The following is a 14,999-nucleotide window of genomic DNA, read 5'->3' as shown; positions in this document are numbered from 1 at the left end:
ATGGGGATCATTTTGCATTTAGCGGGGAATCCACTCCACTAGTTCATCTTGCATCAGGGAGATCAGCGAGCTAGACAGAAGATGGACATGTATTCCATGTGAATCTGAAACCTGGAATCACAGCCTGTCAAGTCCATTCCATTCATTTCTCCTGGGTATGGTTTTCTTTTTCTTCTCAAACAACTTGGGCTCTTCAATAATGGCCCACAGGAATAATTGCCAGATGGAAATTACGAGACAGAAAACCTTCATCGGTCTAGGTTAAAAAGAATAGTGGGTTTTCAGGCTTAAGAGCCTATTTTCTTAAAAGAATGCCCCTGTTTCCTGTTCCCAACTGCAAAGTCAGTGTCACACCTACAGTGGGAAACCCAACCCATGCAAGAGCCTCAAATCATGGTTGGTTGTTTTTCTGTGGTGTGAAGAAGGCGTTTACTCATCACCCCAAACATGCCCAGATAAAATCAAGTTTACTTCATCAAACCAACAGAGAACTTCTTTTCATTCAAATGTCAGGCACGTTTGCTCACAGCAGGGGCTAGACTGTAATATTCACTGAGCACTTACTAAAAAATAAGAACTGAGACTTTTTTTTTTGCATTCACAACATACCAGGCAATGTGTTAATTGGGTTAGATGCTTTATTTCATTTAACTACCTTATGTGAAAAGTGCTATTATGATCTGCATTTTATAGATGAGAAAATACGAGTCGAGTTGTAGAGAGACCGAATTACTTGTTTAAGGTCACAAGGGTGATGGGGTGAAGGAGCTGGCATTGGAAACCACTCCAGCCTGATTTAAAAACCCCTGTGTTTTGGAATACATATAAAGCATATTCCCTCCTATTAGACAAATTGTGGAAGATTTTCAGGAAGGTCGTGTAAGAATCCCTGTATCCAGGAAAGATTCAGTTACTTTCCAGATTCCTCCCCCAACTCAGATTTTGTGCCTCTGGAAGCAGGTATGAGAAGGTAGGAGCTGTTTTTTTGATTTGTTTTGTTTTGTTTTTGAAGCGTCCAATGATACTCAACAAATACAAGATCGATAGCTTTTTTCCCCCAGCAGGGTTTTATGTTATCAGAGAGTCATGAGTCATGACTGTAACAACTTAATGTTTACATCTTTAAGAAGTTCATTAGAAAATCTGCTACAAAGTACTGTAGCAAATTTTAAAAAAAGATATTCATACTCCATTAAATATAAGCAAACCTAACTCTATGAGACAAAGCACCAAAACGAAAAGAATTCCCTATTGGGCTAGAAATTTACTTCTCATTTAGCTAATAACTCTCACCATTTCCCAATTATTTCATTTTTTAGAAAACTTCCTGACACCTCTCTCAGATGACATGCATATATATTAATCCCACCTAATAGTGAGGGACAGAGCATACATTTTTCTCAAACCAAAGACAATGCAGAATTAGCACAATTAAGTCCAGAATTTGAGTATCTGGCTCCCAGTCTCCCTGTTAGAGCTGGTACCTCAATACTACATGGTACCCCAGCATGAACAAACAGACTTGAAGCGATTTAATATTGCTGAGGTCGTTTGACAGGGACATGATATCTACCATGTGGGGATATCTACCATTAGGGACCTAATGTAAGTAAAAACTCTTAGACCAATGCCAGAGACATGGTTTTTGTGTTGGGAGATGTTTGTTAACTGTATAGTCACACAGCTGAGGCTCTCTGTGGCTGAAAATATTTAGTTTTTGCTAATTAAAATTCTCACTGTCCTTAAAATGTCAACTTTATAAACCAGCTATCCTAAAAGGAATTTCTAAGCTCCTGTGAGGAAGAAATTAACGATATTTCTTTATAGTATACCTATACAGTAGTATACTTTATAGTATACCTTTCTTAACTGTAGATTATACGTGATGGCTAATCTGTTAATCACAGAAACTCTAGCCCTTTGGATACATTCCAACTCTAACTTTCCTCACTCTGGTCTCCTGAGGCAGGAATGGCTGCCTTGTTGAAATGCCACCCTATTCTTCATGGTCAAATCTATACCTCCTATTTAAAGGTCTAAAGGAATTTACTAGATTTTATGCAAAACAAACAAAAATCCCCAAAAGAGCCTATTAAAATAAGTTTGGGAAAACTGAGTTAAAGAAAACTAAGCAGTTTATTTTAATACAGGACTTGTCAGAGCCTTTACTTTATGTTGCTGAGCCTTGTGACTCTAAGCAGGGCTAGACCAGGAAGAAAAAAAAAATTGTTTTTTAATGAATTGACTATAAACCTCCTTTTTCTGCCCCTCCAGACCATTCTCTTGGAATTGTGCTGGAGCCCTTGTGTATTGGGAAATGCTGGTAGATCAGTTTTCAAACTGAGCTCCAAGAAATCCTTGAGTTTCACAAAAATATTTCAGAAATCAAGGAGAGAGAGAGAGGAAGCTGACTAAGCAGGACTCTGGCCCACCACAACTGCTTAATGAAAGCCATGCTTCTTTTGTGCTATAAATACTGGGTTTTCTTTTCGCAGAAAAGAAAACAGGTGTTTTCTTAAAATATGCTTGAAGGTTCCTAGTTTCAAAATATACCTATTATATGTTGAACTAAATTGGAGATATCTCTATATATGCATCTTGCTTCACTTCTAGAATAGCACACTGCACATAGGTGCCTTCAAAAAGCATTTGTTGAATAAAAAACTTGCTTAATAGATTATTTGCCTCTAAACAAGGTTAACACAGACATAGAAATCAACATACAACTATATCTGTGACATCTTTTGAGAAAATTATTTTTAAAAGTAAGGGTAATTAAATCACTTTAAAAAGAAAACAATACAGATCCAAAATCAGAATAATTCCTTGGTGAATTTACACTGTTTCACCTCACGTTCTAGCTATGCTCTGTTTCTAAAGAATAAAAAGGAAAAGCCAATTTCATAATGAAACTAAGTGACTATAGTTAGGAAATGTTTTCTTCTCTGTATCTTTTGCTCAATCTCTTCTCTAAAAGAGGGACCTCACTGCATCCAGAGGCTGGATGTCTGAATGAAAGCCTTGTCTATTTACAGTTAGGAACCATCTGGATTTTGGAAAATCTTGTGAATGAAGGCAATGGAGGGAGACCCTTCCAGATAAAGATGTTACTCAGGAAAGTTTCTTAAGCTAATGAATGCTCTGCTTCAGTGGGTGGGCTGGAAAGGGCTCATTCCTCCAATTCCCAGCAGGAAAGGAGAAGACTAGATGTTGGATGTTGCCCAGAAAATGTGTGTGGTTAAACCCAAGATGCACGTCAGCTATGGGTAAAGAGCGGGCACTGTGCCACTCAGCTTTCTAGAGTCAACTAGTTTTGAGGCTCTTCAACCCTGAAATTTCTGTTATGATTCAAGAAGTGACTTTCACTCTCTCAGGTCAAGGGGATACTCCCTGATGCAAAGGAAGAAAAGTTTTAGGTCACTTGGAATCAAATGAAAATGCAAAAAGGAAACATACACATGGCCCAGCTCATGGGCTATTGTGAAAGCCGTACTCAATCCACTGTCTTCACTAATAGAACAGCTTCTGTAGGGATCACAGATGGTGCCCAGCTCAGCAAGACCTGTTCAAAGGAAAGCGAAGAAGGATTTACTTGAAAAAGCAATTGTGGCTTGGAATAAAAATGCAGGAAAGTGTTGTAGCCCTAGAGGAGGGGCATAGGAGACTCACCTAAAGTATCACACTTGTCATGAGCTCTGCAGATATCCTGTCTGAAAGCAAAACAGACTTAGGGCCATGATAACATCAAAGAGTCAATGTCAACACAAGTAAACAGTTGACTGTCTTCTAGACATTCACTACAGCGCCCACCTTGCGGGGGAGGAGGTTACAAAGAGGAAACTGACGAGGCGGAGGGTTTCTAACTCAAAAAAGCTTGGGAACCAGTGACATAGGGATTAAAAGCTACATCGAGGATTTCTTCTGCCACAGGGGGAGCTATAGAGTCAGTGAAAAACCTCTCCAACCTGGGCTTTCCCTCCTACTGTGTGTTCCTGAAAAGGCTCTAAATACCTATGGCATCAGCTCACCTACTAGTCAGTGACTGTGACTTTCTCCAAGGTGGCCAAGGGGAATTACAACCAGGACAGCACTCTTCTTTGTTGCCCTACACGGCATTTTAAATAGCTTTGAGTTTGTCACTACCATGTAAAAATTGGAAGATTTCACTTCAAAGAAAAACCCGAATTTCTGACTTTTTGCAAAATTACAGAAGTTGGCGACACCAGACGCCTTTGTGGCGTGGTAACAACCAGCTCCATCTGAAGAGCATCTGCCTTTCATCTAAGGGTGTTTACTGTTGGGCCCACCTGACATATCGATTGCCTTCTTGGCACCTGTTGGCTCCTGTTATGCCATCGGGATGACTTTGCTCCCCCAACCCCAGAAACATTGTTGGTTATCACAATCGAGAGGAGAGGCTACTGATAGGTAGTAGGAAGAGACTGTAGATGCTGTTGAACATCCTGCAATGCACAGGACTAAGGGTTTGTGAACCTTATGCGAGGGGCTGGTTACCAAGAATATATGACCTTGTCCGACCAACATGACTGGAAAACTGGAAGATTTGAGGAATGAGAAATCCATATACCTGGTTACAAGAACAGCAGTATCATGCTGGATTCCACCTTGAGAATTCTTCGAGTGTTGCCACTGGCAAAAATTTTTTAAAGTTGCCTGGGCATTAAAAGAAATGGAAGGTCCTTCCTAAATGCAGAAAAGAATTATGATTGGCCCATTGTACCAACACCAATGAGACATGCCATTTCGGATACATGTACAAGAAAGAAGAAAAAAAAAACTTGATTACCTGTTCATTATGAATCACAACTAAGTTCACAATAACAATATTAATTAAATTTCCAATACTTGGGTCTTTATAGATAGAGGCTACCTGCAACCGAGATAAATTTTTCAAGGTTAATTGTGAACTCTGTGTAAGCAATAAGCAATTCACTTCTTACGCCCTGGCTCCAATTCTTTCCATGTTTTCATGCAAACATATGCATTTGGTAGGTTCGAATTTGCATTCACTCAACAAACATTTCTTAACACTCTCTTTGAAAAATTCATAGATGGCAGTTTCAGATAAGAATGAATCCCAACAAGTTTAAATTTCAAAGCATTTTCCTCGGAAACTGCATTGCCACACAACTTAACAGTTCTTTGGATATTCATATAACACTGGATATTTATTTTTGATCAAGCTCTTTCATCCCAGTAGAAGTCCCAGATTGCCCAAGTATGGAATCTCACATTGAGTACGTTGCTAATACAGCTGTTCTTCATGTTTAACTCTCCTTTGTGTGCTTCACAACCTAGTAACCCATTTGGTTTGGTTTGGGTTGGGTTGGGTTGGTTTTCATTATTATCATTAACTGTGAGAGTTAACGTTCATTGAATGCTTATTGTGTTACTAGATCCTTGCTGAAAATTGCACACACTTCGGCATTTGGTCCCCAGAGCAAAACTCTAGGCTATCACAATCTTTGCACAACAGGTGAGAAAACTACGGCTCAGAGGATTTAAGTAACTTTCCCAAGACTATAGACCATGCTGAGTGGCAGAGCCAAAATGCTCAACCTACATCAATCTGACCCAAAACCCAGGCTCATAACTGAAATTCTCCTGAGGGGTCTGAATTCATGGGCTGAAAATAGACTTGAGTCTGGGCAAGGTGTGATTAGGTTTTCCTCTCCCTCCTCCAGGACAGGAGAGGGCTAGGGCCTGGGGGGCTGAGCATGGGGAAGGGAAGCGAGGGGGGAGTGCAGGTCAAGTGGGGTGAGGTGTGGGGTGGGGAGCACAAGGGACCGGTTGGTAGGAGTGAGGGGGGAAGGCAAGGAGAAGCAGAGGCCAGGGAGAGGGAAAAAGAACTCTTAAAGCAAAGCTCCCAAACACAGCTGCTTTTCACAATCTTTTGGGGGAATTTGTTAAAAGTAGGTTCTGGTTTACATAAATTAAGGTCAATCTATTGGAATAAATGCTGTGTTGAGTCCTAAAATGAATGAGGGTAGATTGTATGCACTATTATAGAACAATCTCCAACATTTTTAAAAGAAAAGAACAGTATTTAAAATGGTGTATTAGAATGTTCTATTTTGGTTTGAGAAGTATTGTATATGCACACGTATTTGGTCATGTTATCCAATATGGTAGCCACTTGCCCCATGTGGCCACTGAGCACTGGACATGTGCCTTGTCTAAAATGAGATGTGCCGCTGAATGTACGACACATACTGAATTTGAAGACTTTGGATGAAAAAAAAAACCTAAAATATCTTATCAGCAATTTTTGAAATGACAGCATTTTGGCAGGAATTGATATACATTATTAACACTAATGTTACTTTTTTTTTTTAATTACATATGTGGCTTGCATTATGTTTCTATTGGGCAGTGCTGGTAGACACATAGGCAAAAAAACTTTTAATGGTAGTTGCCTCTGAAAAGGGGCCAGGGTAGGAAATGACACTTCTTTTTCATGATTAGTCTTTGGTTCTGTTTTTAATTTTATTATTATTATTAATTACTAATTATTATTAATAATGTAAATCTATTGATTTTTCTATTCGAAGTGAAAGTAGGAAAATACAGAGGGATAGATCTGTGGGCCTCATCCCAAGGCTACTTAATTAGACCCATAGTTAGCCACGCAGGTGTGTATGTTAGACAAAGAGCACTGGGATTGGGAAGTGGACCATCTAGACGTCACATGAGTGTCTAAGCCACTTACTAGCTTCACAAGACCATGGGCAAGTGACCTAACTCCTCTGAGGCTCGGTTTTCTTATCTATAAAATGGGAATGAGAATCCTACCTAGCAGAGCTTCCAGGAGAATTAGCAATGATGTCTTTTAACTAGGAAGCACATTGTCTAAAAAAATACACACTCCGCCCTGTCACCGTTATTGTTATTATAAAAAGGCAACCAATCGATCATCTGATGTTCTCTTCAGTCACTTGCCTGAATTGTTGAAATGCCAGCCCTGAGAATGATCCTCCAAAGCACGGGGTGGAAACCCATTTCCCAATGGCACATTTAGGGACCTCATAAATCACCTTCTTTGGAATGTACTTACAATTGACATTAGAGTTAAAATATAGTGTTGAAGGTTTGGTCCGTGGTATAAAACCATTTTGTAGTCTGCCACCACCATCACTTCTACAAACCGTGGATAGGATAAAAAACGTTTTGTTCTTCTGTGGGTCCTCTTTTCCCTGATGCTGTCCGTCTTGTTACTATAGGCAGAAAGGGCCTTTGTTGCTAGGCTGGCTTTTAATACAGCCACATCTTCAGCCAGGCTAGGTCTGTCTCCCAATCTTCTTGTTTTCATTTTCCTCTTGTCTTTGCTGTGACTATTTTTGTGTTCTGTAACAAATCAGAGGGCACACATTACATTTCAGACCACTTCTCTTTCATATTAAGAATTTAATTTGCTATATCTTAGAAGATGATGCCTCTGCTGTCAAATTATAGACAAAATCAAGTTCTACACACTGTGGACTCTACGGGAGAAATTCAATCTGCACTCTCATCTGAGTGACTAAGGAAATGGTTTAAGTGACTTGAAATTAGCTTCCCTTGAAGCTTCCATAAATGCTCACTTAAGGTCTTAGGAAATCAGGCACGAGTTTAAGGGAGACAATTGCCTATGACTCTTCTCATTTGGTAACCAAAGTCTTGCTGGGTTGTAAGCAGTTTCCATTCACTGTTCTTTGCCATAGATACAGTAAGGACCAGCAAGGGTACTGAGGTTTACAGAATGGAAATGGAGATGTTTCCTACACACCACGTTTGATATTTAATGAGATGCAGGAGAAAGAGGCCTGGGAGGTGGCCAGGCTAATGGACCATACAAAGGAACTCTAGAGAACACATGACAAGGTATTTTTCTAGGACCTCATGAAATCAACGTCTTACATGAAATGTAAGAATAGAATCACTGCTATTCATTGCCTCTGAATTTTTTTTTAAAAGATTTTATCTATTTATTTGACAGACAGACAGAGATCACAAGTAGGCAGAGAGGCAGGCAGAGAGAGAGGGAGAAGCAGGCTCCCCGCCGAGCAGAGAGCCCGATGTGGAGCTTGATCCCAGGACTCTGATATCATGACCTGAGCCGAAGGCAGAGGCTTAACCCACTGAGCCACCCAGGTGCCCTGCCTCTGAAGTTTTAATTAATTTAGTTTAGGGCTCCATTAAGGAAGTGGATTAAACTCAGAGAGGATAAACAGACCATGGAGGCCATGGTGTGTAATGCCAGATTAGCTCTACTCATTCTGACTCTTGCCTAGCTACGTCCTCAGGTCTATACAATCTTGCTGCTCAAAGTGGGGTCCGCGGACCAGCAGCACAGCAGCCCCTACAAGCCTGTAAGGACTGCAGACTCCTTCGCCCCACTCCAGACCCGAAAAATCAGACCCTCCAGTTTAACAAGACCTCCAGGGGATTCATATTCATGGTAATGCTTTGAGAAGCGGTGGTCCAGAATGTGGCTTGAAGCTTGTGTTGCTGGTGAAAATGTTCAAACTCAAAGTCATCAACCACACTATACACCGAATAAGCATGAAGAGTGCCTGCCCAAATAGGCTCGGAGTAAAAACAGAATTTCATCCGTTATCTTGCCTACCATCTCCTAAATGTGTTTTAAAGTTTTAATGCCAGCACCCTGTAGTCTAAGACAGACCACAGAGTTGTACAACTGACAAGTATGTTTATCTAAGATACAAAGAATAAAATTTATTACATGAATAACAACAACAACAACAAAGGGTAAGCCAGAGTTGTTTCCTATTTGCAGGGTTCAAATATTTGACCATAAAAACCATTGCTAAACAACCCATTTAGGCCAGGATGTATATTTTGCCCATTTTAGCAGGCGTTAAATACTGAAATCAGTCCATACTCTCATAACTTGTTTTGTGGTCCAGCCATAGCCCACAGAGCTAGCCCAAAGTCTGGTACACAGTAGGATTCAATATCATATTCTTTTCTGCCAGTCTCTCCTGAGTATATCCACATATGTTATACCCATGCTACATGGGTATTTAGGCCGTCCATTTTTAAGTTATCAAAATGACTATGGAATACATACTGATCAAGTACTTACTATGGGCCAGGCATTGGACTAGGCTCTTTTGTGTATGTTATCTCACAATTACTCTCAAAATGAGAAAATTAACATCTACTTTACACATGAGGAAACTAAATCTCAGAGAGGTTGAGCAACTTGTCCAAAGTCACACAGCAGAAAGTGGTGGTATGAGGCATCAGACATGGGTTTGATCAATGGCCTAAAACGTGCTCTATTGGAGCAAGATTTCTCAAAAACTAAGGATTGAAATGGGCTTATGGTTTGGTTAAATCTCAAGTGAACAAAAGAGAGCATGTGGATATTTTCACAAAGACCAGCTTTTTACAATAGGTGTTTGGTGGCCATGTTGAAAAGTACATAGTTTTTAATATATTAAGAAACAGTGTCATTCATTTTATGAAAAACAAATACTCCTGTTTAACGTCTTCCATAAAGGCTTAATCTAATTGTTATATGCAGTAAAGTTTCGAAGGCTTTAAAGTCTCTCTTCTTCTCCTACTTTCTATTTCACTATTTTGTGCTCTAATCTTTATTGTTTTCTTCTCTCTGCAGGCTGTAGTTTTGTTTTCTCTTTCTTTTCTAGTGTCTTTTAAAAAAATATTTATTTATTACTTGAGAGAGAGAGAGAGCACAAGCAGGGGGAAAGGCAGGAGGAGACAGGGAGAGAAACTCAAGCAGACTCTGTGCTGGGCACGGAGCCTGAGCTGGGGTTCAATCTCAGGACCCTGAGACCATGTTCTGAGTGGAAACCAAGAGTTGGATGCTTAGCCAATTAAACCACCCAGGAGCCCCCCACCCCTTTTTGACTGTCTTAAAGGAGAAGATTAGATGATTGATTTGAGATATTTCTTCCTTTTTTTAAATAGATTTTATTTATTTGTCAGAGAAAGAGAGAGCAAGAGCAAGAAAGAGCGAGCACAGGCAGACAGAATGGCAGGCAGAGGCAGAGGGAGAAGCAGGCTTCCCGCCGAGCAAGGAGCCCAATGTGGGACTCGATCCCAGGATGCTGGGATCATGACCTGAACTAAGGCAGCTGCCCAACCAACTGAGCCACCCAGGCGTCCCATATTTCTTCTTTCTTAATAGAGCCTTTGATTGCTCTAAATTCCCCTCTAGGCATTGCTTGACTTGCATCCTATAAATTCTGGTATGTTCTATCTTCATGCTTACTCATCTCAAAGTATTTTCCAACCTCCCTTTTGACCTACTGGTTATTTTAGCATGCTGTTTACTTTTCACATATTTATGAGCTTCTTATTTTTTAATGTTTTTGATCTCTACTTTTTTCCACTGTAGTCAGGAAAGGTACTATGTATTACCTCTATTCTTTTAAATGTACTGAGTTATTCTTCTTATTATTTTTTATGGTCTCATGTATGATCTATTCTGGAGAACGTTCCATATGCACATCAGAAGAATTTGTATTCTGCTGTCACTGCACAGAGTGTTGTACAGATATCTGCTGGGTGTAGTTGATGTACAGTATCTTCCAAGTTTTCTATTTCCTACTGATTTTCTGCCTCCCTGGTCTAACCATTACCGAATATGGGGTATTAAAGTTTCAACAATTACTGGTGAATTGTCAGCTTGTCCCTTTATTTCTGTCAGTTTTTGCTTCATGTATGTGGTGCTCTGTTAGAATGTGCCCCTATATTCATAATGGCGAAATCTTCCTAGTGAATTGGCCCTTTTTTATTATAAAACATGTTGATAAACTTTATCAATAAAGTAATGTGAAAGAAGCCAGTCAGTATATGATTCTAGTCAAACAAAAGTTCACAATTAGGAAATCAAAAGAGACAGAAAGTAGATTAGTTGTTGGAGGTGGGGTGGCGAGATCAGGGGTTGGCAGCTGAAGCGTACAGTGTTTCTTTTTCAAGTGATAAGGATGTTCTAAAAGGGATGGTGATGAGGGTCACACATGTCTGTAAATACACCAAAAGCCATTACAGCGGACACTTGCAGCGGATGAATAGTATGGTATGTGAATTTTATCTCAATAAAGCTGTTTAAAAAAGAAAATATGTCACTTAGTTTGTGAAAAAGAAATACTCTTTACTTAGAGTCTTCTATAAATATTTTGATTTACCAGGTTTATTTGGAAGAAAAGTATACCTACAGTGAGAAAAACACTCAGCAAATGCTGTATTCACTCTTTTTGACCATTCAGGGGGGAAAATACACTCTCAGAGACTCACCAGGGGGGACGTGTAACATAGGAATATCTAGACGGGAATCCAGGCTAACTAGATTGACTAGAAACAGGGTTACTTACTTAAATAACAAAGCTGAAAAAATTCAGGCACTGATCACAACAAGACTACAATTTATAACAGAACAATGCATGTAAGTTCTAACATACCTGGAAGACCATTTTTTCACTCACAAGTAATCTATCTGTGTATCAAAGAAACAATTCCGTCTACTTTAGGTGGCATGAAAAACCAGGAATAAAATTACTTCTTCAGAATCAAAAACAACGTGTTCTGATATATAATACTTCCTGGTGTTTTACCCATCTGATCTTTTATCCTAACAAGTTACTATCCTATTTAATGACCCAATTAGCTCAACCAATTTCAAACACATTATCCATTTTAACAGGCAACTTTAAATTTAGCATTAAAAATAGTATGAGCTTTAAAGATTCAGATATTCACAATGGCTACAAATGCATGAACGTTGTTTCCAAGAACTGAAAATATGGAAATTGTAACTTGTAGACCTACTCCACTCTCTTGCCTCTGAATAGAATCTGTAACAACAGAGAATAATTTCCACCAAGAGACATATGGTGTTAAGGTAAAAAGAAAGTCATCCACATTTCTCTTTAACGACCTTGGAGCATAACAGAATTGAGGCCAGTGTTTCAAATGGGTAATGTCACTTTGCTACTAATTTTATCAGAACGGGCTATGTAATGAAATGTCACTCTGGTGGAAAGCACAGTACAAATTGTGTAATTTCGCTCTTCCTTTATTTTTTTCTTTTCCTCACACACAGCTTTACATATATTAGTACTTTTTAAAATTTTTTATTTTTTATTAACATATATTATTAGCCCCACGGGTACAGGTCTGTGAATCGCCAGGTTTACACACTTCACTGCACTCACCAGAGCATGTATCTTCCCCAATGTCCATAGCCCAACCACCCTCTCCCTACCTGCCCCCGCCCCCCGGCAACCCTCAGTTTGTTTTGTGAGATTAAGAGTCTCTTATGGTTTGTCTATTAGTACTTTTTATTGAGAGATAATTTATAGGGGTTGCTAGGTGGCTCAGTTGGCCAAATGTCCGACTCTTGATTTTGGCTCAGGTCATGATCTCAGAGTCCTGAGACTGAGCCCTGCATCGGGGTCCATGCTCACTGGTGAGTCTGCTTGAGATTCTCTCTTTCCCTTCCCCTCAGACCTCCCGGTCCTTTCTCTCTCTTTAAAAAAACGGAGAGGGAGAGAAAATTTATACAAGCATAAAATTCACCCTTTTAAAGGGTATAATTCAGTGGTTTTTAACATATTCATAAAGTTGTGCAACCATCACCATTATCTGATTTTAGGATATTTTCATTGCCCTTTAAGGAAACCCTGTACCCATTAGGGGTCATTTCCCCATTACTTCTTTTCCTCTAGCCCCTGGAAAGCACTTATCTAGGTTTTATATCTATGGATTTGCCTGTTCTGTCACTTCATATGAATGGAGTTCTACAATATGTGGCTTGTGACTCGCTTCTTTCACATTTTATTTATTCACTCTTTAATTGCTGGACATTTGGGTCTAACAACTCAGTTGAATAATACTGCTATGAACATGCCATGTGCAAGTTTTTGTGTGTCCATGTTTCCATTTCTTTTAGGTATATACCTAGAAGTAATTTCTGGGTCATGTAGTAACTCCATGTTTACCATTTTAGGGAACTGCTAGATTGTTTTCCAAAGTGGCTGCACCCTTCTCTTGTCTCTTCTTGGAGTTCAGACATGATGCTTGAAAACAGGAAATCAGGGGTGCCTGGGTGGCTCAGTGGGTTAAGCCTCTGCCTTTGGCTCGGGTCATGATTCCAGGATCCTGGGATCGAGCCCCACATCGGGCTCTCTGCTCAACGGGGAGCCTGCTTCCTTTCTCTCTCTCTCTACCTGCCTCTCTGCCTACTTGTGATCTCTGTCTGTCAAATAAATAAATAAAATCTTTAAAAAAATAGGAAATCATTCTTTCAAGGTTGTTCTCCTTTGAGGAGTCTTCAAAAATTAATTACATTTAGTTAACTAAATAACTTATGAGCAACCTGTCCTAGTTCCAATCTTAAAACAGCATGTTGAATGACAGAAGATACACAGATGGCAAACACATGAAAATATGCTCAACATCATATACTATCAAGAAAATGTAAATTAAAACAACATTAAAATACCACCACACATCAACTACAATGGCCCAAATCTGGAACACTGACAACACCAAATGCTGGCAAGGATGTTGAACAACAGAAACTCTCATTCACTGATGGTGGGAATGCAAAATGGTACAGCCACTTTGGAAGATAGTTTATCAGATTCTTACAAAACTAAACCTACCATGTGATCTAGCAGTCATGCTCGTTGGTATCTACCCGGAGGAGATGTTCGCAGAAGAAGCTGCACATGGATGTCTATGGCTAGTATTCATAATCATTAACACTTGGGAGCTACCAAGATGTCCTTCAGTACACAAACTGTGGTAGCACCGGGCAATGGAATGCTATTCAGGGCTAAAAAGAACTGAGCTAGCAAGCCATGTAAAGACATGAAGGAAAAGACATGAAGGAACCTGAAACGTATACTGCTAAGTGAAAGAAGCCAATCTGAAAAATGCTCTCTGCTGCATGATTCCAACTATCTGACATTCTGGAAAAGGAAAACAGCAAGGACAGTAAAAGATCAGTGGTTGCCGGAGGTTGGGGTACAGAGATATGGACAGACAGAACACAGAGGATTTTCAGAGCAGTGAAAATACTTTGTATGAAATCGTAATGATGGATACATGTTATTTTTAAACTTTTGTCCAAATCCATACACTATAAAACACTTAAGAGGAAATCATAATATAAATATGGACTTTAGGTGATGATGATACAACCAGATGAGGTAATCATTATCATGTCAATGTAGATTCACCAGCTGAAACAAAGGTACCCTCTGGAGATGGATGTTGATAATAGGGGAGGCAATGCACAGGTAGGGGCAGGGGAATAGATGGGCAATAAACTTAATACAAAAAAAAAAAAAAAAACCAGAAAAGCCTATGATACCTCCAAAAATCAAAAGCACATTTGCATTCAGAGAAAAATGCAATACTTTGCACCCTGAACCGTTGCATGTACAGATAAACACATTCAGGCAGGTTGAACAGTGGAAAGTGGCACCAAGGCCATGTCATAGTCACTCCAGTTGTAACACTGTATATCAGGAAGATGAGTTAATATTGGCTTTTCCAACTGTTCTGGCCTTGCTGACCAGTAAGGAGAAGCAGAGATGCTTAGGCCAGCACAGCTGCTCCAAAGGGAGCAACCCTCAAGCTCTTTTTGACCTTGGGCAAATAACTGACTCCCATTCTCCCTCTGGCCTCCCACTTAGAAACCTGAATAAGAACATTACCTATGTCATAGGCTTGCTCTGAGGAATGGTTGGAGATCATGCACACAAAATGCCCAGCGCATAGGAAGCGACCCAAAAATATTGTTATGTTTTCTACCTTTCCCAAGTAATAAAGTCAGAACTAAAAAAGGAAGCATTTCAGGGAGAGTGACATTATAAAAATATTTTTCTGGATTACAGTAACAATTCCAAAGATATAAACTGTTTACATCCTAAGTGATCTTTTCTAAGTCACTTCTCTGGATGTCCGTTTCTCTGACCTCTTAAAGAGGTCACAAATCC

The 14,999-nt window shown here is 39.6% G+C and overlaps 1 protein-coding gene across 3 annotated transcripts in view; it reads right to left on the bottom strand.

Annotated features, from left to right (window-relative positions):
* Nucleotides 1–14,999, bottom strand: part of ADAMTS9 (ADAM metallopeptidase with thrombospondin type 1 motif 9) — a 163,955-nt gene that overhangs the window by 126,867 nt on the left and 22,089 nt on the right. For all 3 annotated transcript variants that reach the window (XM_013053585.2, XM_013053584.2, XM_004738308.3), the window contains exons 4-8: nucleotides 7,076–7,365; nucleotides 4,808–4,891; nucleotides 4,589–4,704; nucleotides 3,670–3,710; nucleotides 3,457–3,562 (exon numbers count right to left, since the gene is read on the bottom strand). In XM_013053585.2, coding sequence (XP_012909039.1) covers nucleotides 3,457–3,562; nucleotides 3,670–3,710; nucleotides 4,589–4,704; nucleotides 4,808–4,891; nucleotides 7,076–7,365 — 637 coding nt within the window. The remainder of the gene's footprint in view (nucleotides 1–3,456; nucleotides 3,563–3,669; nucleotides 3,711–4,588; nucleotides 4,705–4,807; nucleotides 4,892–7,075; nucleotides 7,366–14,999) is intronic.

This window comes from Mustela putorius, unplaced genomic scaffold, assembly GCF_011764305.1.
Source record: "Mustela putorius furo isolate JIRA1106 unplaced genomic scaffold, ASM1176430v1.1 tig00000095_pilon_pilon_pilon, whole genome shotgun sequence".
In the NCBI taxonomy this organism is placed as follows: domain Eukaryota; kingdom Metazoa; phylum Chordata; class Mammalia; order Carnivora; family Mustelidae; genus Mustela; species Mustela putorius.
The sequence above is the reverse complement of the archived record's forward strand: the minus strand, read 5'-3'. Positions and strand labels throughout refer to the sequence as shown.